A 23,777-nucleotide genomic window follows, 5' to 3' on the forward strand; every position below is an offset into this window, starting at 1 on the left:
GCCTGAGGCAGCTTTAAAAAGATAAAAGCCAGACTTCTCTCCTGCCCCATTTTATAAACATTGAAGTTGTGACAGGTGCTACAATTTCTGTTAACCAGGAACAACCATGATTAGAGAAAGACTAAAATAATGAAATCTTATGCACCATGCTCTACTAGTAAGAATGTATGTACTCTTCAGCTGGGAACACACATCTACCTAGCTCACTGGCCTTTCTTTACCACTCTTCCTTACCCACTTTTCCCCCCTCCAGGAACAGACTTTGACCATAGGTTCTTAAAGGTTGGTTTATTGTACCTTTTAGTGAAATACTATTATTTTTTCAAATCAAATGACTTCTGTGTTTTCAATCAAGATTCCTACTGTCAGGTTAATTTGATTTCTTCAATCACTTGTAAGTAAACGTGAATGCTCAGGTGGGAAATATCACCTGCTGCATACTTGTGTATCACTTTGCATAACACAAACTTAATCTGCTCCAAGGGTGCTACTGTAATGCAAAATACAGAGCAGTAATACACGACCTCCAATGGGGTAACTTCATTAAGAACTGTATACTCCACAGGCCAACACAAGAATACAGTGTTTCCCAGACCCATCACACCTCCACTGAAGAACAGAAAAATCTGATAGCAGTGGATGATTGTTGGACATTGCACCAGGTGCATAAAACGTATCTGGAATGAGGTGATGTCTGCAGAGCAACAGGCAGGTTCTTGCTGAGAATCCTCTGTACACACACACCCCAAAGATGACTTAAACTAATTTTTAAAAACAGAGGAACAGATTTTTGCCCTTCCTATATGCTCTAGTTTTAATCCAAATCACTTATACCAGCACATAAAAAACAATTAGTGTGTACTAATCACATCTTCAGTTGCAATGAACAACTGGTTGCTGCTGTTAGATTAGGATTTTGGTCTTAATAAGAACACGGTATCCATACAAGTTTCAGTAAACTTGAGATGCAGACATAAGGTGTCTCAAATACTCAACATTTGGCCATTCGAAACATTTTTTTAAATTGTTAGGATTGCATATGTGATTTCTTATATACGTGTTTAGTTATTTATCCTTCAATCACTATTTATCTAAATATTTGAGGAAGGGATTAAATACAAACAAAATTACAGCCCTTTAATAGTTTCTATATTCCTAAAGGAAAAAGGGGGCAAGGGAGAAAACAGTTAAAATGTTTTGCCTCCAAACACTCTCTTATTTGATTAAGTACTAAAAACAGTAAGACAACTGAATGGATTGTTTGTAGTTTATCTGATCATTCAAAACTAGAACCACCAGATCCTAAGTGGTGTTTTTACTCTAAAATAAAAAACTGAACTCCTTGAATAAAATGATTTGAAGAAGATGCTGCCTCTGCTTTTGCTGTTAAAAGCTGAGCAAAGTCAGTGAATCTGTGTTCCTTGTACTTCAGCAATGACTCCCACAGGTTCACTTGGTTTGATAAAAATGCTCAGCAGCAGTAGTAGAGGCTTCTGATATTTGTCACTTGAATATTTTTGTCACTGATCCACTTTTATTACATTACAAAAAATTAAAAACAACTCTTCTTGTTTTGTTTTTTACTTTTCAGGTGCATCTCAGTTCTTATTGATAGACTTCCTAACAGATGCTCCATGTCAAGGACTCTGCTCTCACAGGTGCCAAAAATGCTCTCAATCCTTCTCTCCACCTTCCTACAAAGGCAGCCCTCCTGGCTCCCCTTTCAGCTATGATGAAGGATGAAACCCAAACTTTTAACAAAACCCCAGAAGTACTTTTTTCTTACATCAGCAACAACACCTCTGTCATGTTCAGATTTTTCACCCTCCAATACTGTGCACAGGCTCTCAAGCCAGAAACTACTTATTTTTTCCCCTTAACTATGTAGTATCCCTAGAAATGCAGTAATTTAATTCTGTGAGGGTGCTTCAGTGTATCATATACTATATTCAAATAAGGCCTAGGACATGGATCAAGTGATCAAGCTATCACCACCAAGATTATCTCAATAGACAGTGGAACACACATGGGCTTTGTTTCAAAACTGCTAAGGTGAGTTTATCAACAAGAATACGATAAAGCAAAACAAAAAATGCCCTGTTAAATTTCAAATGGCTGTGATGACCTCCCTGTGAAGTGTTTACATAGCTGAAATTTGGAAAGCTAATGCTCCACCCACCCATTTTCACTAGATATGCAGCAAGTGAAGCCTCAAGGTTCAGTACAACTCTCAGTAAAATGATCAATAATATCTTCAGTTTTCAGCCATCCACCCATTTTCACCAAACATTATGCACAACTGAAGCCTCAAGGTACAGTGAAACTCTCAGTACAGTGATCAGTAATTTTTTTAGTTTATATTAAGGTGGAGAGTAAGGGACCATTCTGTGTATGAAAGAAGCCCCACCTTGAGTCGCTCATAATATGAATTTAAATATGGGAAAGCAGGTGAAAGAGAAGCTGCAGCTGCTTCTTTGTAACATTACTTCTTCAAAACAGCCACTGTGCACAAGGTCAAACCAAATGCTGCCTTGCAACTCCCACCTGGAGAATTACCCAACCTGGGTGTCTGGGCACATTTACAGAGCTCTAATCTCACTTCAGGGAGCAATACCAAAATACAACAGCATCCCTTGTACTCCCCACTCACAGCAGTTATGACACCATTTAGGTCACAATCCTCGGTTTAGGAATTGCTGATCAGGTGCTTTCTACATGCCTGTTTTGGCAGAGACACATACCTTTCTTTTGTAAGCAACTTAGTCAAAGCTGCTTCAGAACTGATGACAGCAGACAAGTTAAATGCTTTTAGCATGTAAAACCTTCATGTATTTAAAACTGTGCTCCAGAATTTCCCATTGAGGTAGTACAGATCATTTCATGATGGAGGTTTAGCTTTAAAGCACACTTGTGCTCCACAGAAATGTAACTAAACTTTGATCCAAAGCAGCACCAACACAGTATGAGACGTTAAAAGACAACCCTTATTCAGTAATAGACCCCATTTATCAAAGGAACACTCATTTATATCAAGCTGCCTCTTTGCAAGGCCAAGTCCCTCAGCGCTGGCTCGCTGTGACATTTGGAATGCCCTAGTTTAAAGCTGAAATGGAGCCAGCATCTGTTCCCAACGCAGAGCACATGTTATCCTGCATTCTGAGTGTGGTTCAAAACTTCTCTTGGTTTTCCAGGGTAGAGTTTATGCATTTCTGAAGTAACTCCATTTGTATATAGCTTATTTGATCAACTACATCAAACTCTGCATCATGATGTAACTTCTGATCCACATCTCAACACACTTTTTCCAGCAACCAGAATTTTCCATATACCACACAGTAAACAGGACTCAATACACAATATGAACTGAATTAACTTTCGTCAAGGTAAGTTAAAATTCTTGAAGATTAATTAAGACCTTGAAAATCATTTGTTAGCTATGTAGGCCGACACTGGCCCCATTTTATAGTCATCAAAATTGTGACACAGGAAACTCAAGCAATTTATCAAAGGAAAGAGTGAACCAGCAGTACTGCCAGAAACCAAATCCATTGGTGTGATCTCCAGTCCTTTGAACAAGGCCCTATGTTATATTTCTTCACTCTTCTGCACTACTGTAAAAATGCCAAAAAATTATAACTCTTGATTCTGTCAATGTTTAAAAGACTACCTTTCAAGTGACTATGAACCACTACTTCATTATGGCTTAAGTTCAAAACAGATAACTCAAATTATTCTCTGTTCTTAATGATACATCAGCAAGCCTGAAAGCGTGAACACTATAAAGAAAATTCAAAATATTTTTTCTGTCTACAAAGAGACTTCTTTGCCATTTTAATATGTAAGAGCTTTGCTACTAAACACCCAGCATCAAACAACTTGGTGCTAATTAAGCTCATACTCAAATCCTAAGATAGGCTTTAGTAATGAGCTTTAGGTATTAAGAAACACAAAACTTACAGATTTTGTAACACCAAGACAGAAACTAGAGAAGATAGGACACTATGCCCTCAGTTATAAATCAGCAAATCTTATGGTGAGTATATTAACACAAAATCTGATCTCAGAAAAAAAAAACCACAAAAAGAGATCTGCTAAAGTTCCAAAAAAAAGTAGTTCAGCAATGTTATACATTTTAGGGTAATAAGTAAGCATTTTGGAAAATACTCCTGTTTAAGTTTGCTTCTACAGTCTGCAAGAATAGGTTACTATAGCTAAGAGCATAAATATGTTTGGATTAGTAGCAATGGCTGTAATTAACTTTGAAACATCTTTTGGATACTGAAAGTATCCACTCCCAAATATAAGCCTCCACTGGGCTCCATAAATGGTAAGGTTACAAGCATTTAAGCTTTAAACCAATGTCTTTAATTTCTGTTTGATATTTACCATGGTTTATGCCTGAAAGATACTTCTTACATAAAATTCAGCTGCATTAATATCAAGTGTTTAAGGTATTCTCAGTGACAAAAATGTGGGATAAAGTACAAGTACCTTTCTCAGAGAAGGCACTTTATCTGTGCTGTACCCACTGGTGCTAAGTGGATTTCATTCACAAGTACACCACATTCTGACAGATATCCTTACACTGCCCATACTGAAGTCTTCTGTATTGTTCTTGCCACAGATTGCAAGTGAGGTTTTGTGACAGGAGGAAAAAATGCCAGTTTTCAGCAGTTTTAATATTTATTCAATCCTTTAAAGTAGTCCAATGATCAAACACAAACGACTCACTGAGACAAAAAATTTATGCCACAAATATTTCTAATTTCTACAGAGTAGAGGGCAAAATTCACATGATAGAACTAAGAGAAGCTCTATCTGTGTAAAAGATAAGACATACCACCTTACTCCTCTCAACAGAACACAATCGGAAATAGCTTAAGTGATTAACTGGATGCAGGATTAACTACATGCAAAAGCTTTTGCTGTTTTCTCCACCAGCACTAAAATAAGACTCCCAAAGAAACACCTCAAAATTCTAAAACAGGTACCAACACAAAAACAATTAGTTATCAGATCAAGAAAAATATACTTGTGCCCTGCTTTCTTCCCTGAAGAAAAATCAAAGGAGGCTTCTATTAACTGAAGGCAAAAAGAAATATTACACAGATTGTTGCAAGTTGGAGTAAACAGCATTACTGTAGGTTTCAACATGTCTTTGGAAATACTTTCCTTTGACTTTGAAAAGTCTTCATCTGAAACTGCTATGTGGACAGCAATGTTGAATATTTTCTTATAGAAATGACATCAACATAATAACCCAGATGATCCTTAACACCACTTGGGGAAGTACACATCAGACGCTCTGCTTTATGTTCTCAGGTACTGCTGATCTGTGTAACACCCAAGGTTAATCAGGAGCTCCACTTTCCAGCAAGAAGAGATGGTATCTAAGAAACTGAAATGCGGTGTTGCTCCGCCCCAGTGCAGAAGTTAAAATTGCTCGTAGCAGAACCAGGGGTCTCTCACCTCCAAGCACTCAGGCAAAATTAATGCTAGAGCATGCAGAGTCACTAGGAGAAGGGAAGAAAAAGTGGAATCTGCTTCTCAGAGGAGCACATTCCTAGCAGGAATGTCCTCTTTCCTGCTGAGGAGGTGTGTGCCCCCACTGCTGCCAGTCCTGCCATCACCTTCCAGTGATGCTGCTTCTCCCACTCTGCCAGCAGGACTAATCCCAGGAATTCCCGACAGAGGCTCTGGGCAAAATCAAAGCCTACTATTTAAAGTTGTTTAAGCTAACGTGATACTCATTTTTAAACAGATTAAGAAGTGTTTATACAGAAGCTTACCAGCATATCTACAGACATGTCTTCTAGCAAAAAAAACCCCAGGGCCTGCCTTTTCCACAAATGAAACTGAGCCCTTGGACAGGGTGGACGTTTAACATTCTGCACACCCGCCTAATTTGACATACCATTTAATCCTGGGTAGTATAGGAATTGTACAGTGCTGGTTGTTTGGGGGAAAATGGGAAATAGATATATAGATACCATAACAGATATAGGTCATAACCCATAAGATTACAAATGTAAACACCAGGAAACTGTCCAGAATTAAAGACAGATTACGTCGAAGTTGAGCTCAAATAAAAAGATGAGTCTTGACAGTAGATGACTATTAAGTCAACACTGTACTCACAGAGGTTAAATTATCACTGGGTATTTAAAAACAAATGAGGAAAAAAAACTTTTAAAAATTGCATTGCCTGTTGCATTAAACTATATGTATTCATCCTAGATAACAAAAAACCCCTGTTTAACTCCAAAGACTCTTTTTTTTTTTTAAACTGAAGAGAGTCCAGAGGACATATCAGTGTTTCTAAAATAAAACTGAATTAAAAAGGAACCAGATTTTTTCCTCATTTCCTAGAAAGGTAAATAACAGGAACACACTACAATAACTGTAACAACAAAGCCATGCAACCTAAATAAAGAGGTGGGTTTGGTTTAACAGTTTAATTTTAATAGTTTTTTATACTGGTGAAGTTTCAGTAAAGAGGTGGATTTGGTTTAATAGTTTAATTTTAATAGTTTTTTTATATTGGTGAAATTTCAGTAGTTCAAAAAGGGTTGAACAAACACACGATATCTGCTAAGCAGAGAGCAGTCAGCATTAAGGACACATTCAATTTTCCCGGAGGAAAGCCTGCAAATCCTTGAAGAACAAGATGAGGAAAATACGGGGATATTAAAATTCAGTGATGTGACTCAGATTCCATCTCATGATATTCGCATTCAATATTTAATGATTCAACACACGCTAAAGCATTTGGGACACATCTGAACCAGCAGCTCACTAAGCCCCAAAGACATGAAAACGCTGAGACTTGCACTCAAACAGTGAAAAATCCAGCTTTGTTCGACGGCTGGCATAGTTTGTATCTGAACTGATCCTTTTCCTTACTGCCAGCACAGGACCGGTCTCAAGTGTCAACAGGTTCTTGATACATGATCAGTTGTATCCCACTGGACTATTTTGGGGACACTCAAGGATAGAAGATCAGGAATCACATGCAAAGTCACAAGAACTCACAGAGTTGCAGTGCAACATCTTGGAAGTGACTGAACACAGACAGGTTTAATGATCTGCCCTAATGCAGTTAATGGAAGCAATCCAAGTGGAAGAAGGCTACAGGGAGAAAAAAAATTAAAATAAATAAATAAAGAGATCTAAAGGATCTCTCACATCACGGCCTCATCCTGAAATACAAATCCAGTACATGCTGTACACGACTTGTTTTTGCAGCAAGAGACAGCTTTCATGTATCCAAAGCTCATTATTAGAAGATCAAGGTACAACTTAACTACGAAGCTGTCTGAAACACTCAGTATCAAGGCACAGGCAGTTTTTTACAAAGCAAACACATTCCCTGTAAAGTCTTTAAAAGCACACAATGTAAATTCAATGAAATATTGCAATCAAATATGAAAATACATTAGAAGTGCACACAAATGTCTGCAGTTTCCAGCTGTCTGCAGGAGAACACTGAGGCTCCAAAGGATACAAAGCAAATACATTTGCATCCTAAGACTGAGTATAATTCAAGTATTATAATACATGCAAAGCCTTGGGACTGCAACCCACTTACATGCACTCATATTTCCTGGGAGCCATTAACACACAATTAATATTCTGTTAATCACAGACATTACACATAAGGTTAATCCCTTAAAATCCGAAAGTACATGTGCATAGTTCAGCCCATTTCAAGAAATGCTGACAAAACTGCAGATAAGTTAAAAGGCCTCTTGAATTTCTGAAGGACAGAAAATCAACAACCTAAAACAGTTATACCAACTTTTCATCATTTCTTGCTGGCCAAATATAATGCCAGAAATCCACCTTCCATTTTAATTCATAGGTCAAAATATAATGGCAGCAAAAAAGTTGGTGGTTTAGAAAATTAAAACACCAAAACTCAGTAAGTAGGTTCATTGATAAGTTCTGATCCAGGCAGTAGTATAAAAAAAAAAAAGAAGAAGAAAAACCAAAACCCAAAAAGCAGGTTTCCGCAGAGTAATCCCACCAAAGAACATAATACTGTGATCCGTAAGGGTCCACAGTTTTACACAAACTGGTTTTAGTACATAAAAAAACAGAAGCTGTGCTACTATCAATCCCCAGCATCCTAAAAACAAACATTGGAAATCATTCTCTTATTTCAGGACAGAGTGACAGAAGGCAGCAAGTAATCCCAGACCCTGTATGTAATTGGTTTTTTTTTAAAGAAAATATACAAAAAAATCATCACCACCTTATCACTGAATGGAAGCCAAATGGGACAACACTGAGGAGAAAAAAGCAGTAACATAAACCGTAACAATTAAACCACAAAACACACAGGAAGATGTAACTGAAAAAAGGTCAGCGATATTAACTACAAGCAAAGATTTCTAAGATAATAACTAAACAAGCTATCAAATTTACCTAAATTAGTGGTGCAGCTACATGGCTGTACCACGTGCAGGTCCAAGTGGCTGCTGTCCTCCACTCCCATAGCTCAGTTAGTCTACGACTGAAATAAGCCCAAAGATAATAGAAGGCTGATTAGACTGAAATTAAAACTAAGCATTGAGCTCTCAGGCCACAGAAATACTCATCTAACCTTAATCCTGCCTCCCAGCTCACATCTCTTTCTGGTTTTCTGCTATGTACCAAATTATAACCAGCCAGCATTTTTTATTTGTTGTTTTGTCCAGATGATTCTGTTACACTGTGCTTTTATTATCCTTTATCAACATTAAAGGCTTTAAAGTGGGTGTCTTTATAATCTGAGCTGATTTACTTTGAAGTAGGAAGAAAAAAAAAATCATTAATCTTGTATGCTAGGATCACCCCTAACATTTTTTCCTACAAGCTGTTTTAGATATACATGTAGTGTCTTTCTGTTCCTTGGTACCAGTTTAAATGAGATAGTATCAGGGAATTCATTTCAGACACAGTCTCTTTATTAAACTCCAAATTCAGTTTGTTATCAACAGGTCTCGATGCCACATTGTTCTTTCAATTGCCCATCTGTAATTTTTTTTAAGGACTGGAGTCACTAAGCCTTGCTTTTATTAAAAAGGGGAAAAAACTCCAAAGATATCCAGTTTAAGGCAATACCTGATCACTGTCCTCTCTCGTGTTTTTTTCAATTAAAAAGTTACATCCCTTTTGTGCAATGTTCTTAAGCATCTGAAACTTTTCTACAGCACGAGTGAAAATCCAATGACTATGCCAAATTTCCTGCCTTCCTCATGCTTCCTGCCTCCTTCCAGTATTAGATTGAGCACATAAAAACTATTCCACAGATGTACTTTCCTCCAACTCATTCATTACACCATGAACTTAAATTCTGCCTCTGCCTATTCCTACTATTCAGAAAACATCTCTAATGAAAAAAATCCGGGGAGTTCACGTACATCTTTCTAAAACCTTCAGTTAGTCCAGTTTCACGAAGTATTTGGTGTGTGATAGAATATATCACTACAGAACTGCGTTCTCAGAATCAGACCATCAGGTACATTTATAATGCTTCTTTTTCCAACAACAGTTAATCTGCTAGACTTGAAGAAAAAATACCACAAAACACCTCTACCAATTCTGGAGTTTAGCTGCAACGGATGAGTGTTTTTATCTCATGATGGAGAAGATAATTAATTCCAGAGGTTTAGGACATGAAATTTAACAGTGTACCTGAAAAAAAACTAAACATCAAAAATATTATGCAAAGAATTTAAGAAGAAAGGTTGATTAAATATTCTGACCATCTCCAAGTTTGCAGGAGCACCAGCTACAAAGCTGATCATCTTAAAGCTGTCAGACCTTTCTTACTCCACATTATTTTCAAGGACCAAGATACCATGTGTTAAAATACAGCTGAAGCAGAACTGGGCAAAATAATGCCTCTCTTTTTGGTTGTTCTCCCCAGCATTCTAGTTTTTATTCTGCTGGGTTAGGTTGGATTGTTTGCCCAAGAAAAGCAAAAGAGAGAATGAAAGTTTACAGTATTTTAAGGAAGCATTTTAATTTCACTCTTGCACTCTGGGCAACGTATTTTAGGAAGTACCAAATGTTCAGCAGCACCACCCAATTCTATCTTCATTCAACCAGCCACTACTAGTTTTATAAACTGATATGAATGGAAGGCAGTCAATATCAAAACAAGTCAGTTATAATAGCTACTCTTGCCTGTTTTTCAACCCTACTCATGAGCAGGGCAATCAACTAACTTCAAAACTAGTTAGTTCTGGGATTACTGTGGTTCATCCCTATAAATAAAGAAGGGGAACCATTGAAACCTAAGTAGTTTAGTAGGTTCTCCATACACACAAATATTCACAGATCTCTTTGTAGTAAGAACTGTTGAAGCTTTACAAAATTTGGTCACAATGAGCCTAATCAGTGGTTTCCTTACAGAGAATTTTTTAGAGATTTCAGACTTTCCCCAAATCTCAAAACCCAGGATGATAAAAACTTAGTTAAGATATGAAACAATCTTTAAAGAAGGGGGAGTGAAAGCTCACAGAAAAGCATCACAGTGCTATCTCTAACATATCTGGTAAGTTTAAAAATTTCATATGACAAGGAAAGAAGACTTCAGAAAATAGTAATCTGCATGAGGATATCAGAGATTGGGGGCAACTGATTATTTTTATATTTGCTTCCATTGCATCAAGCACCACAGCTTCCAACAACCACTCTGAACTAAAAATACAGTATCAGTTCCTCTCCTTTTAGACTGAGAGACTTTCTCAGGATAACCTGCTATGTCAGACAGCAAAAATAAACCAAACAAACAAAAACCCCAAAACAAACAAATAAAAATAGAAAAAAAAGGAAAAGCCTTCATTCTTTGTCCCGTCTAAACAGAGCCATTCTCAGCAGCAGGACCCTTCACAGAAAAGCAAATAAACCCATCACATTAAATACTTCAGAGGAATTATGGATCCCCTTTTTCTTGCAAGAAACCCCTGCTGCCATTTCTCTAGTCAAATCATTATACACTATATTTAATCCACACAGAGGCCTTTATTGTGCTGCCACAGAACACTCTACCTGCCGTCAGAACAGGTTTCTTCACTAGCCCCTGAAACACTGCCACAATGATACAAAATTTGCAAGATTTGCAGATTCTTGTGAAAGTATCCCTAGTAATTAGACTCGCCAGCTTCAAAGCAGAATTTAACCTGGATACCACAGTTTGCACCAATGTTTTTCAGGGTAAAAGCACCGCGATGTGCTACTGAAAGCAGTCTGAAACTCAATTTCCACCTGTGATCCAGCAGCAGGGCTCCTCCCACCAGCACCGGGCTAAGAGGATCCCTAAACTGAATCAAAGAGAAGAGAGTTACTGACAGCCTCCCCCAGGCCTGGCTTCCTCTGGAGACTTCAAATACAAGCACTGCCTGAAATTGAGACTAATTAGCCTACAAATGGCGAAGGAAACGTAGCTAACAGATACATTGCTGAGACCCACATCTTCCCTCCCTCATCACAGCAGGAGCTCTCACCAAAGGATAACATCTGAAGGACACATCCCAGGGACGCACATATGGCCCCATCTCCACGAGCTGTTTCTCTGGAACTCTGTCCACAACTGACGGGGCTTCAGAGCAATTATTTAGGGATCTTGCAAAATCAAAATCGGACAGAGTTTTTGCAAGGCCATGAATTCCAGGGGTGAGCTATCTGCATGGAAAGGTACATTACACAGATCCTTCCTGGAGCAGCTGTTTTCAGAAGCTGAGAGAGTCTATTTATAGAGTGCCACTTGATTGCCAGTTCACATGAAACTAAAACACCGAGTAAATAGGAAACAGCAATTAGTTCTCAGCTGTCTTCCTTCAAAACAGGGTCACTGTCAACATTTCTATTTTACACTGTAGCACAACACAACCATCCCAATGAAGGGCTGAGTATGCAAGTACCATCCACACAGACACATCTTCCTCCCAACTGCATTGTTGGTCATGGACTTGCTATAACGCTTTTCCTTTGATTTGTGGCTGCAGAAGAGCAGCAGGCAATGAAGAGATACATAAACTACTTCATTTTGTACCAGTATCCAGAATTGTTTTGACAAATTTACAAAAATCCACCCAAACAAAAACACCAGACAAACAAAAAGCAAAAAAACGCACATGGACAATGCCTTGAGTCTCCCAATGCTATTCCTAAGTTACAATGAAATGCCTGATCTGCATTTGTTCTGTCTGCCAGACTGCTGAAACACTACTAAAAATATATATAAATAGGAAGAAGCCTTACTTCCCATGCAGACCAGATCAGCAGTGACCAACAACCAGTGGCACCCACCTGACCACTGCAGTCTTGACCAGTGGGCCAGAGAACAAAGCTCCTACACAGAGCTGCTGAAGTCTGAAAAAGACCCACACCTACACTGCACACAAAAAGGCACAACAACAGGCCTCTTGTCTGGGAAATCTGCACACGAGCAACCACACCTGACTAGCAGTCAAATTAGTGGGTTTATTAAGGCCATAAACGCCATTTGGGGTAAAAGTGTAGTGGTTCCACAAGACAAGCACACCCTGGACCAAGCCCTTGGTGAAAAGCAGGAGTCAGTAAGGACTGAGCATCTCTTGCCATCACCAATGCAGATCTCAACATCAATTCAGTGCGAAGGCTCTCCCCAGTTCCTGTTTTTTCAAGGCTCCAAAGCAACTGAACTTGTTTAGGTTAAAGGTAAAACAGTAAATATGAGACCTTAACCAAGGCACCAGAGGGGTTTTGTTTTTAACTAAAGTTATGTGCATTTTATTTGGAGCATCATCCAGAAAAGACATCTTGGTAAGTCTGGGAAGACGATTTCCACTGTTCAAATCTTAGTACTTTAACTGTCAGAGACACAACCATGTAAAAGCAGCAGAAGAAAGAAAACAAAAAAGATCTTCTTCTTCAAAAAACGGAACCTTCACACTACAGTCCTAATTTTAACATTGAGCTTTTCTGCTCCAACCGGAGCAGACAAAAAGAAAAAAAAAAACAAAACAGTCAGAAGGATTGATCACTAAAAGTTAGAACAATCCTCAGCTAAGGCTTGGCCAAGCACAGCTGGAGACATAACCAAAATCAAAAGCAGGTACATAGTTAGTTCTTAACCTTTTTCTTAATTTTAGGACTCAACATTTCTTTCCAGGGGACTTGTGTGCTGCACACGCACACGCCCCTCTCTGTAATCGGTACAAACCAACAGCAATAACCTGATTTCCTTGATTAACCTTTTGTAGATTACTGAGTGCTCAGGGACTACAGACAGAAAACTCCTGAGTTAGGCTCGGTAATGTGATATCCCACCTTAAATTCCACCAGGAAAAAACCAAACGACAAACCATTCCCACCGAGCACAGCCGGGAAAGCCTGGGAGGCATAGAACGACACTCGTTTTACAGTGCTGTAAATCAAGCTCCATCTCGAGTACTCGAGGTTTCCACTCCAAGGCAGGAATTGTTCTGCCACACGAACACAAAAGAACGCGTTCCCGACCCACGGAGCCATCTACCCTGGAGAGCCACCCCCCCAAATCCACAGTGCCGCTACGATGGATCGCCACACCTCCAAAAACACGTGAATAAATACTGTTTTTTTAAACATTTTTCTGATAACACTTTTTGCAGAACCTGCGCCACGACAAAGAATATCAATAGTTCCTTCACGCCACAGAAACCTCCCCGCGGCCTCAGAAACTAAAAGTGGCGCTGGCTTTAACTTGGAAAGTGAAAATACCTGCCTTGCGTGTGGAGGCGAGGGCAGCCCAGGGCTGGGGCGCCAGCGGGGACCCAGCGGTGGCCGCGGAGCACTTGGAGACACAAAGGGCGGCCGGATCGGCCCGCACCGAGCGCGTTCCAGCGGCTCGGCTTCTCCCAGAGCCCCGGGAACACCTCGAGGGCGCCCGGACAGCGGCCGCGCCATGATCCCGGGGGCGTTTACGTGCTTTGTTCCCAGCCTCCGGCAGCTCAGCGCCGGCAGATCCGGACCCTGCCCGGCCCCGGGCACGGAACGCCGACACCGGCGCTATTTCGAGCCGCCGCCCAACTTCCCGGCTGGATCTCGGCGTGCAACAGTTCCTTCGGGAAACAAGGGGGGCGGGCGAGCGGAGCCTCGCACCCAGGGACCGGGGGGTCCTGGCGGGCCCCGGACCACCCCGGGAGCGCGGAGGGATGGGGTGGGGGTGTCCTGGACCACCCCCGAGGGCGCGGAGGGCCGGGGGGCGGATTTGGGGAAGGTGTCACCGCCCCACGCGGGGCACAGGAAACTTCGGAGCTGTGGGACAGCGCGGCCGAGCGGGGGAGCGGCGGCGCCTGGAAGGGGCTCCGGCCCCCCTCCTCACTTGGTGGGGAGCCAAAGACGGCCGGACCGCGTCCGCAGCGCCCTCCCACATCCCCCGTCCTTACCGAGGTAGTGCCTGCGCAGCAATCCGGGCTCCTCCAGCCCCAGGCTCCGCTTCCGCACGTCCCAGAGCAGGTGTGGGCAGCGCCCGCGGGACATGGCCCCGCGCGGGCGGGAAGGGCGCGCGCGGAGCGGGGGGGATGCGCCGGGACCGGCCGGGCGCGCGCGATCACCATGGGAACCGCCGAGCGGGCCCCGCGCGCGCGCCCCGCGCCCGCCTCGCGCCGAGGCACCGACCGCGAGCCAGAGGCGCGGCGGGTCCGGGCCACGCCCACCGCGCGCGGGGCCACGCCCGCCCCGGCCGCGGGGGCCACGCCCACCGGGAGGGAGGGGGCCGCGGGGGCCCGAGACTAACGGGCGTCTCGCGCGAGCCGGTGACGTCGCCCCGCCCCGACTGAGGCGAAGGCGCGCCGTGGGCGTGGCGGGTGACGTCAGCGCGCTGGGCTCCGCCGGGCACAAACCGGCCCCCTCCAGTGAAGCGGTGTGAAGCCGCAAGGTGGCCATCTTGGGTCTGGGCGCGTTCGTCGCAGCACACGGTGCCCCCGCGGCGGCCATCTTGTGGGGAGAGCGAAGCGGCGGCGGCCATCTCTGAGCCGGGCGCCCGTGCCCTTCCCGAGGGCGGCGGGCTCGCCAGCTCTCCTCAGGGGGCGGGGCCAGCGCGCGCAGCCAATAGCGCCGCGCGCAGGGCTCCCTTCGCCCCGCCCCCTGCGGCAGTCACCAATCAGCGCGCGGCCCGGCCGGGGGGCGGGGCCTGGGCGGAGGACGGACGGACGGACGGACGGAGCGCGGCCCCCCTCGGTCCCCGCTCGACCCCCGCTCGCCCCATCCCTCGCCATGGCGGCCTCCATCGCGGGCCTCCGCGCCTCCTACCACCGCATGCTCGACCGCATCGAGCTCATGCTGCCGCCGCGGTTCCGGCCTTTCTACAACCACCCAGCGGGTAACGGGCGGGGGTCACCTTGGCCCCCGGTTGGGCCCGCGGGGGGATCGGGGCCGCAGTAACGCGGTTAGGGTGGTTCTGTCACGGGAAAGCGGCCCCGGAGCGGAATCCTGCTCCTTAACGGGGAACTTACTGTTTTTGTGAAGGGAGAATAAGATGATCAGGCACGGCCCGGGTGGTTCCAGCCGGGATGGATGCGCTGGTGTCGCTGTCACGGTACCGCGGGGGGATCCAGGGATCGGGTGGGCTGCCAGAGCCCGGCCCAGGAGATGTGATGGGTCTAAAGGGGCCTGGAGGCCTCGGCAGCCGCTTCTTTCAAGAACATGTGGTGGAAAAATCATAGAATGATGGAATGGTTCGGGTTGGAAGGGATATTAAAGATTATCCTGTTCCGACCCCTCCCACGGGCAGGGGCGCCTTCCACCAGACCAGGTTACTCGGATCCCCATCCAGCCTGGCCTTGGACACTTCCAGGGATGGCGGAGGGCGCTGCCAGGGTTTCTGATCTTGAAATGTGCGCTGGCCAAGTCAGGCAGCCTTTGGCTTTATTTCTCTTGTACTGAATCCCACGATTCTACCAAAGGCAGCTCGTGCCCTTGGTGAATTCGCTGGAGGGATCCTGTGGGTAGAGAATTTCCCTGGAATGAGCTCCCCTCACCTGACCTACAGTTTACCTTTCCGTGAGCAAACGTGGGGGTCTGTGTTATTAGGGAGAAACCTCTTGTAAAATGATCTCCTTCAGTGCCATTTACGTGGTGTTTGTCATGTAAACAAATGGCGTCGGTTGTTAAAACGAGTGCCCGATAAAATCCTGGCATTCCATAGGCTCTGTCCCCACTGTTTTGTGTCAGTGTCACAGGCATCCTTGACTCTTCACCTACCCAGAATATGCACTGTGAAAATGGACTTTGGTTTGCAGTCAGTTGCACTGTCCTCTTACAATGGCCCTGTCTTGGAAGGAAAATTGTTGCTCTAAAGAAATCACAGAGTGAAAACTGCAGTTCTCAAAATGTTTGATTTGTACTGAATTCACTAGACCAATATATTTAACATTAATGTATTGTTTTTATATATAAAGAGACAATATGTCCAACACTGAGAGACACATTCCACTGGTGTGAAATGTGGCAGCTTCCAGATGCTTTTATTGGATACAAGGCACAGCAAGTACTGGGAACATCTCTGTTCCTTCTTCACCAGAGCTGTAGTCGTAATTGGATGAGGTTTTGGAGGTTCTTTTGCAGTGCTTTTCACTTCACAAAACTGCCGGTGGGCCACTTTTGGTCATCGCCATAATGTTGTAATTAATAAATCCATTTTTAGGAATTCTGTGTATATATATATTATATATATATATATATATACACGCATATCTATCTGTCATAATCCATACTGATGGTGGGAGAAAAGCCACAGCACAAGCAAGTATAGAAACCGAACCCCTGCAACTTCTATTTTAGCTTGAAAGTCTTGAAGGTGTGTCTGTGAGAAAGTTATGCAACAGACATCACTCTGACGGCAGAAAAAAAAAGTGGGTTACAAATGAAAGGCTCTCTTTTATCTCCAGTGACATCTAAATCTCTAGTCTAATTCAGGAATGTGTCATTGCCATGAAATTAGAAATCACTTGTGAGGCATGAGGAGCGTGCTTTCTTTTCTGGCATAAAGAAAGCTTCCAGCAAAATAATTGATGCCTGCTAAGAACTGTTTCTTTGGCTGGCATTGCTGGAGGACAGTGGAGGGCCTGGCACACCAACTCTCCAGGCTGCCATGGGAAAGTGTGGCCTGAGCTTGTGCTCCCTCCCCTTTGGCCTCTCTGGTTCACTTTGCCTGCCTAAACTCAAGTTTTCAGCACAAAGACTACTTATATTTAATAGAAGTCATAAATTCTATAAATTGATCACACATGTGGTATCCAAATTAGCCTCTGGTGTCCCCCTGCTCTCATGTGCTGCTGTCAAGTTCATCCTTGAAAAATTCTGGATATCAGGAGCTGGGAAGAGCTCACCCTGGCTGGGTGCTTGCTGGAGTGCCTCCAGGAGAGGTGTTTGACAGTCTTACCTAATTACAGACTTGGCTTGGTACCTTCCCTGTCTCCAATTGTTTCTTAGTTCTGCAGTCAGCAGTTTGAAATGGTTGAGTTTTCTATTATTAATAAAAACTAATGTCAGTCTTCTTGAAAACTCTACTAGCTGTTTAGGGAATGTCAGTTTAATAATTAATACTCACCCCACATCCTCTAGTACTCCAAATCTGAATTTGTGTTTTAGAATAAGATAAATGTTAGTAATTAAATCTACTCTGTAAGACTGATTTATTTGTAACTAGCTGTATTTGCAGCCTGATACTGACATACCAAGAAAGTGCCTAAGAGAACAGCAGCTGAAGTCTGCATCTTTAAAGGATGAATATTAAGCTCCTGTTATCTAATATTCAACAATATTAGACAAAAAGTAATGTGCTTGTAGTTATTAAATGCAGTTTGAAACTTGATTACAAGCAGGATGGGTTAAATAGCGCTTCATGCAAGGCTGCCAAGCCAGTTTTTGTTTCCCAAGTCGTAGTTTTAAACTTGAGGGTAGTTAAAACTGGAAGTACAAGTAGTTAGTGCCAGGTCTTTTTAAGACTGAATTGTTAGTGAAGAAATAGCTCTCATAAAAAGCCAGCAACCAAAGTCCTGGTGGTTACTCCTATGTAACAGTGAAAACTTGGCTTCATCTTGCATGTTATCAGAATGCTGAGCAGTGACCTAAACATTAATGTTTTTTGATAAAATTGGAAGTGTCCTGACTGTCTCCCAGGGAGTTTGGTACTTTGGATCGTGGTCTTCCGTTTAAGACTTGGAGCAGAAGTCCCAGATTAATGATTTTTGGCATGGTTGTAGGTGTGGTTTTACCTGGCTTTGTTTTAACCAACCAGTTGCTATTTTAGCACCACTGAAAGTTACATGTATTTGTAAGAGAGTTGTTTTTCCCCAGGTCCCATTCCACTGGATTTTTCTCCCTTCCTTCTGGAGATTTCATCCTCTTCCCCCATTATCCTCCTTGGCCTACTGGTGGATTTTTGGGGTGTCTTCCCTCCTATTCCTAGGCCTTTTCCTAACTCTTTTAATGATAAACGCATTTTGCCTGCTCTGGTGTCCCCAGTTGCTTAAACATGAACATACAAAATCCTACCCAGCTGTTGCAGAAATGTGTGGAGTGATTACACAACTGAAGGTTGATGAATTATGAATATTAGGTGCTAGAGCTTGTACAGCAGTAGAAACTGCTAATAGACACAATTCATTATTGAAAAAAACCGCAAAATAAACCAACTTAAACTTACTGTGGGTATTAAAACAGCCACATCTTCCTGAATAATCTAACTTATTTTCTCCCCTCCTCCCTCAGGTCCCAAAACAGTGTTTTTCTGGGCACCTATTATGAAATGGGTAAGTACAAGATGCCATCTGGTGTCTGGGTATCAAGCCCAAGGCAATCTGAGCAATGCATTGAGCAAGCAAGAGTTTCCCAGCAGATACCTGAGCCTGAAGAAAGATTAATACCAAGGCTCTAATTTTTAATATAAGGGGAGGAACAAAATTAGCCTTAATAACAGATAGCACAACATGCAGGGGATACAACATGGAGAAAATGCTTTGTGGAAAAATTGTGCTTTTCACTGAGTTTCACCAAGGCTTTCTCTTGTGAAACACCAGCTGTTGCTCAAGGTATGAGCTGGCATGATGCAAAACTCTTAAAGCACATATTTCTTCTGAGATTGAGGAATTTGAGAAATATCTTAAAGAAGCCAATTCCTAACCCTCATAGCTTGAAGGCAGGCTAAAGCATGTCAGAGTGCAAGCTAATCTTGATATGAAAGACAAAGGCAGCTGCCATTGTGGCTGTCAGTGGTGCTCTGCCTCCTGTGAGGTTCTGCTTCCCACTTGGCTACAGCCCTGGGCTCTGTTTGTGCCCAGGTGATGCAAATGCCTCCTCCTAATTCACTGTGCTCCTCCGAAGTGTTGCATTGGTACAGATAACACAAGTGATCTCTAAACCCACGAGGGTTGGATCTCCCTGTTTGATAACGAGCAAGGATGTTACCTGCTCTTGCCATTGCCAGCTGCTTTGTAACTTTGCCACTGTGAACCCCAGCGTTTCATAGGCCACAGGCAACACACTGTGCTCTAAACTGCAGCTTGGTTTCTTCTGTCAGTTGTCTGGGCTGGAGCTGCAGGAACTATGGTTAACCTTCTCCTTCCTCAGAGGTTCTCCCTGGAAACACCCTCCCGAGCCTGAGGACACGGCAGCTCTTCTGTGCCAGAGGAATCCTGGGTGGCAGTCAGGGAGTTTGAGGGTTTTTTTGTGAACTGGTGTAACAGGAACATGAAACTGTATTTCCAGCAGAGGGCAATAACACAACAAACAAACCAAGAAGAGTGTTTGCTACTAATGCCAAGTAGATCAGCCAAGCTATTCCTCAATTCACCTGCAAGTTTTCTGCTATTACTGAAATTATATTTAAAAACCCCACTTTTACCCCCTCAGATGAAGCTGAGTGAAGATTATATGGGGTCATCCTTACCAGCAGTATCTTAGCCTGACATGTGGGAAGAAGGCCCTTATTTAGATAAGCCTCTACTTGCTACGCATGAAAACCAGAGTGGGGTTTTTTTCAGCTGCTTTCTTAAGCAGCTTTGTTTAAATTAAACTTGTTCTGGAATTAATACAAAACTGCTAATGCCTGGGATTTTATTGCCACCCAGTTGTAGCTGCCATAACTGCATTATTTTTCCTGCCACAAGGGACTGGAAGCAGATGGTGTCTCCCAGAGCCTAATTGCTCATATAATGCATCCCATCTCCTGCATAATGCAGTAGGATAAGCACTGAGCTGTGAAGCAGCTTCCCCTTGTAAAGGAGTCCCAGTGCTCACTGAATTTCTCTTTACAGGGTTTGGTGTGTGCTGGACTGGCTGACATGGCCAGACCAGCAGAAAAGCTCAGCACAGCACAGTCTGCAGTACTGATGGCCACAGGTAAAGCCACACTTACTCCATGGTTTTACACAGCACCATCTCAGAATCCTCCATCAGTACTAATCCACTTCTACAGAAAGCCTTAATTTTAACATGCTAGCTGTCACTATTGCTGTTGGATGATAATTCTAGGACAGACCTCTACTTGTTATTAAATCAGTAAAAGTTCTATAATCATATAACAGTTTTCCACATGTGTATCTTAGTTTGGAATTGTTCAGCGCAAGTTGAGTGTCATCCCTTAAGTTACCATGATACCACTCATTGCAGTAAGTGACCTCTTTTGCTTCAGATCAAGTAATTTTGAAATCAGTCCAGGATATGGTGACTTTTTTAGAACAGACTTTAAGGGGTTTAAGAACGGCAGGGTAATGACACTAATGTAACTGGAAAGAATTTTAAAGTGTTACAAGAAATTGGAAGCAGTGGCACATGGACTACTACACTGTTGCCTGCCAAGAATTCTCACAGTGGCAGAAACAATATCCTGTAATCCTAGAACCATTTAGATTGGAAAGGACTTTTAAGATCATTGAGTCCAACCATTAACCCAGCACTTCCAAGTCCACCACTAAAACGTGTCTCTAAGTGATACAACTACACTTCTTATGAACATCTCCAGGCATGGTGCAGCACCACTTTCCTGAGCAGCTTTTTCCAATGCTTTCCCTGTCTGAAAGGGTTCTCCAAACTTGATTTTGATATCTGACACAGTCCTGTGCATTTTGCACAGGTTTTGCACAACCTCCAATGTAGTGCAGCAAGCTGGATATACAGCAAAATACCACTACCCTGCAACTGAGCTGGAGAATTAAGGTCTAGGCTGCTGTAGACTACAAAGGATCTTTGTTTAATATTCAGACTATTATTGACCTTACTGTAGCTATTTTAGAAAAACGCAGTACATACCTGTAGGTGTCCCACTGGCACTTTTCACTGAGAAAAAGGTAGTTACAAGCAAAGCAGTTGTCTAACATGAAGTTGTAAAATTTATTCACTTCAACTGTGAATCTTCAACTGAATCTGCCTCCGAACTTAGAGAAGCATCTGAATATTTAATTTGAAATATCTTTAAACTTGACATTTTATTCAACAGGCCTTATTTGGTCCCGGTACTCTCTAGTTATTATTCCTAAAAACTGGAGTCTGTTTGCTGTGAACTTCTTTGTTGGCTGTGCTGGTGGCTCCCAGCTCTACCGAATATGGAGGTATGTGTTACAAAGGGTACACACTACAACTAAGCATTAACCTGGAATTTATAAATGCTGCCAGCCTCTGTCAGTGCAACAGGCAAGAGGAACTGAACGATTCATTAAACATTACAGAACATTTTTGCTACATTGTTAGTTTTACAGCTAAGTTGGAGTGAAGCTGTAAATATTTTCAGTCCAGCTAGAGCAGCATTGAATTGTGTCAGCTCCAGCTGGATCAAAGGATTCTTAAGCAGAGCAGCATTTCTTAAAAATTGTTTCTTGAAGGAAACTTTGGGAGTTTTCTGGGTTCAGTACTGGCCAGGAATGTGGCAAACTTGGCTACTTTGGAACTTCCTACACGAATTAAGCTATCCTATCCTGAGTTTCCACCCTCATGTCCATTGTAATTTTAAACCTGTTTTGCTGAGCAAACTGCTATGAAAACACTGTTATTGTAACTTGTGTCCTATTCTATTCTTAGCCTGTGCTCTTTCTTTTTTATTCCTATAGGTATAAACAGGAGCTAAAAGCACAACAGCAATAGCAGCTGCAGTAAAGAGATGCTTAACCCAGGTCAAATCTAGCAACGCACAAACCCATCCCCATGGGACCTAGCTTCACTAATTTTAATATTTTTTTTTCCTCTGAGAAAATAAAAGAGGAAATTTAAATGTTTAGAGAGCAAATGTTTTCTAAGTACAAATAACAAAGTATCTCCACACATTTAAATAAAGGTTAACCTTTTAAAATGAAGGTGGAATTGTTTGTCTTGTATTGTCTCCTTAAAGAAACTGGCTGGATTTTGCCTTTAAAATTTGCTGAGCCTCACCTTACCTGACTCCGCTGAACAGTGCTGGGAGTGACAAAGTACTGGTGACAGCCAGACCCTCAGACTGAAATGATCTTTCCTGTCACAGTCAGGATAAACCACCTTGGTGGGGGGTTGCCATATTTCAGTAACCAGCAGTAGCATTTGCATTTCATTTCCTGATGCTCTTCCTTCCATGGCAGCATAAGGATATCCATTCCAGCTTCAGCTACGTGTGTCTTCATTTGTTTCCCAGCCACCACTGTCCTGAACAAAAGGACAGCAAACAAATGTGCCACTGGCGGTGTAGCTTCTGTCACCCTCCATGACTCCAGGCAGAAGATGGGGGTGTTGAGGCACCAGATTCAGGAAAAGTTAACAGACAAGGCAGATTCTGATGAGTCTGTCAGCTACCTGTTTTCAAAGGGTGTCCCACCATGAAGTCAGTTCTGTGTCCTGCCACACTTCCACCTGCATTCCTTGGTCCTTCTGGCTGAAGCAGTAACACAGGGTCTCAAATGGCGACTTCTCCAGCTGTGATGGTCACTGAGTGGACACAGTGACTGAAGAATACTGCCAGGGAGAGAGGTGGTATATTCCAGTCCCCCTCCCTTCCCAGCCCCCAACCAGGTAAGACTCATCCAGCAAACCAGTAATGGGAAAAAAAAAAGTGTATTAAAATATTCACAAGATTACAATAGAAAACATTAAAGTCCATTCAAGAAAAAATATCCAAGATAATTGTTTCCAGATGAGTCTGTAAAAGCAAAAACACTAACAGTAGGTACATTGGCTCTTCATGTAATCAGGCCATGCAATGCATATCTAGCTCCCTCACACAGATTATACACCTGTCTTACAGGTGTTTGTTGTCTTGCACACCTCCAGGACAGAGGTTTATAAAAGAAAAGTACCCAGTCGATGTTTTCAATTACATTTACCACGTAAGAACAGTTGGCATTGCAGGGAGACAGAAAACATTGCACAGCACACTGATCTCCAAAGGCATTTGAACTTACATTTTAGAGTGCAAAAATACCTGTAAATGAAAGGGCTTATTAGCTTTAGGGCAGTGAAGAGAAGGGAAAGAGAAGCCTAAAGAGGAGAATAACTGCTGAGGATTGTTAATATGATTTTGTAGTCTCCCATATAAAAATGTTACACTGCAGAGGTGTGGCCACAGCCCAGATGTCTTACCCACCTTCTCTTCTCTTTTGGTGGTTTTATAGAGGAAGTATTTCCATCACCTATGATATAATAAGAGCATTTTGTATTTGAGGTCCTTGGCAGATACAGTAATAATGTAGAATTCCAAGACAGGATTCCAATACAGAGTGAAGGTGTTCTGGTCACAAATCAAATAGTCCATACCTGACCTCAGTGAATCCACTCTAAGCCGATGCAGCTTTTAAGTTGCATAT

At 42.7% G+C, this 23,777-nt stretch overlaps 2 protein-coding genes across 5 annotated transcripts in view; one reads left to right on the plus strand and one right to left on the minus strand.

Moving 5' to 3' along the window:
• The window catches only part of DCAF6 (DDB1 and CUL4 associated factor 6), a 77,688-nt gene extending 63,125 nt beyond the window's left edge, over positions 1-14,563 (minus strand). The window contains exon 1 of one of the 4 annotated variants that reach the window (XM_032095966.1): positions 14,400-14,563. In XM_032095966.1, the coding sequence (XP_031951857.1) occupies positions 14,400-14,493 (94 nt within the window). In that variant the 5' untranslated portion in view covers positions 14,494-14,563. The remainder of the gene's footprint in view (positions 1-14,399) is intronic. The other 3 variants (XM_032096004.1, XM_032096015.1, XM_032095994.1) reach the window with 3 other exon arrangements.
• Positions 14,564-15,130: 567 nt separating this feature from the next.
• MPC2 (mitochondrial pyruvate carrier 2) lies at positions 15,131-22,301 on the plus strand. The gene is made up of 5 exons (XM_032096062.1): positions 15,131-15,334; positions 18,727-18,767; positions 20,271-20,355; positions 21,452-21,563; positions 22,059-22,301. The coding sequence occupies exons 1-5, from the start codon at positions 15,229-15,231 to the stop codon at positions 22,090-22,092; spliced, it is 378 nt and encodes a 125-aa protein (XP_031951953.1). The 5' UTR covers positions 15,131-15,228; the 3' UTR covers positions 22,093-22,301.
• Positions 22,302-23,777: the final 1,476 nt, after the last annotated feature.

This window comes from Corvus moneduloides, chromosome 2, assembly GCF_009650955.1.
Source record: "Corvus moneduloides isolate bCorMon1 chromosome 2, bCorMon1.pri, whole genome shotgun sequence".
Lineage (NCBI taxonomy): Eukaryota > Metazoa > Chordata > Aves > Passeriformes > Corvidae > Corvus > Corvus moneduloides.

Excerpts from the sequence above, each read along its gene's own strand:
- MPC2 (XM_032096062.1), top strand. The coding sequence starts at position 15,229 with ATGGCGGCCTCCATCGCGGGCCTCCGCGCCTCCTACCACCGCATGCTC. Across the intron at positions 18,768-20,270 it reads GGGCACCTATTATGAAATGG|GGTTTGGTGTGTGCTGGACT; the intron begins GTAAGTACAAGA and ends TTCTCTTTACAG. Across the intron at positions 21,564-22,058 it reads CAGCTCTACCGAATATGGAG|GTATAAACAGGAGCTAAAAG; the intron begins GTATGTGTTACA and ends TTATTCCTATAG.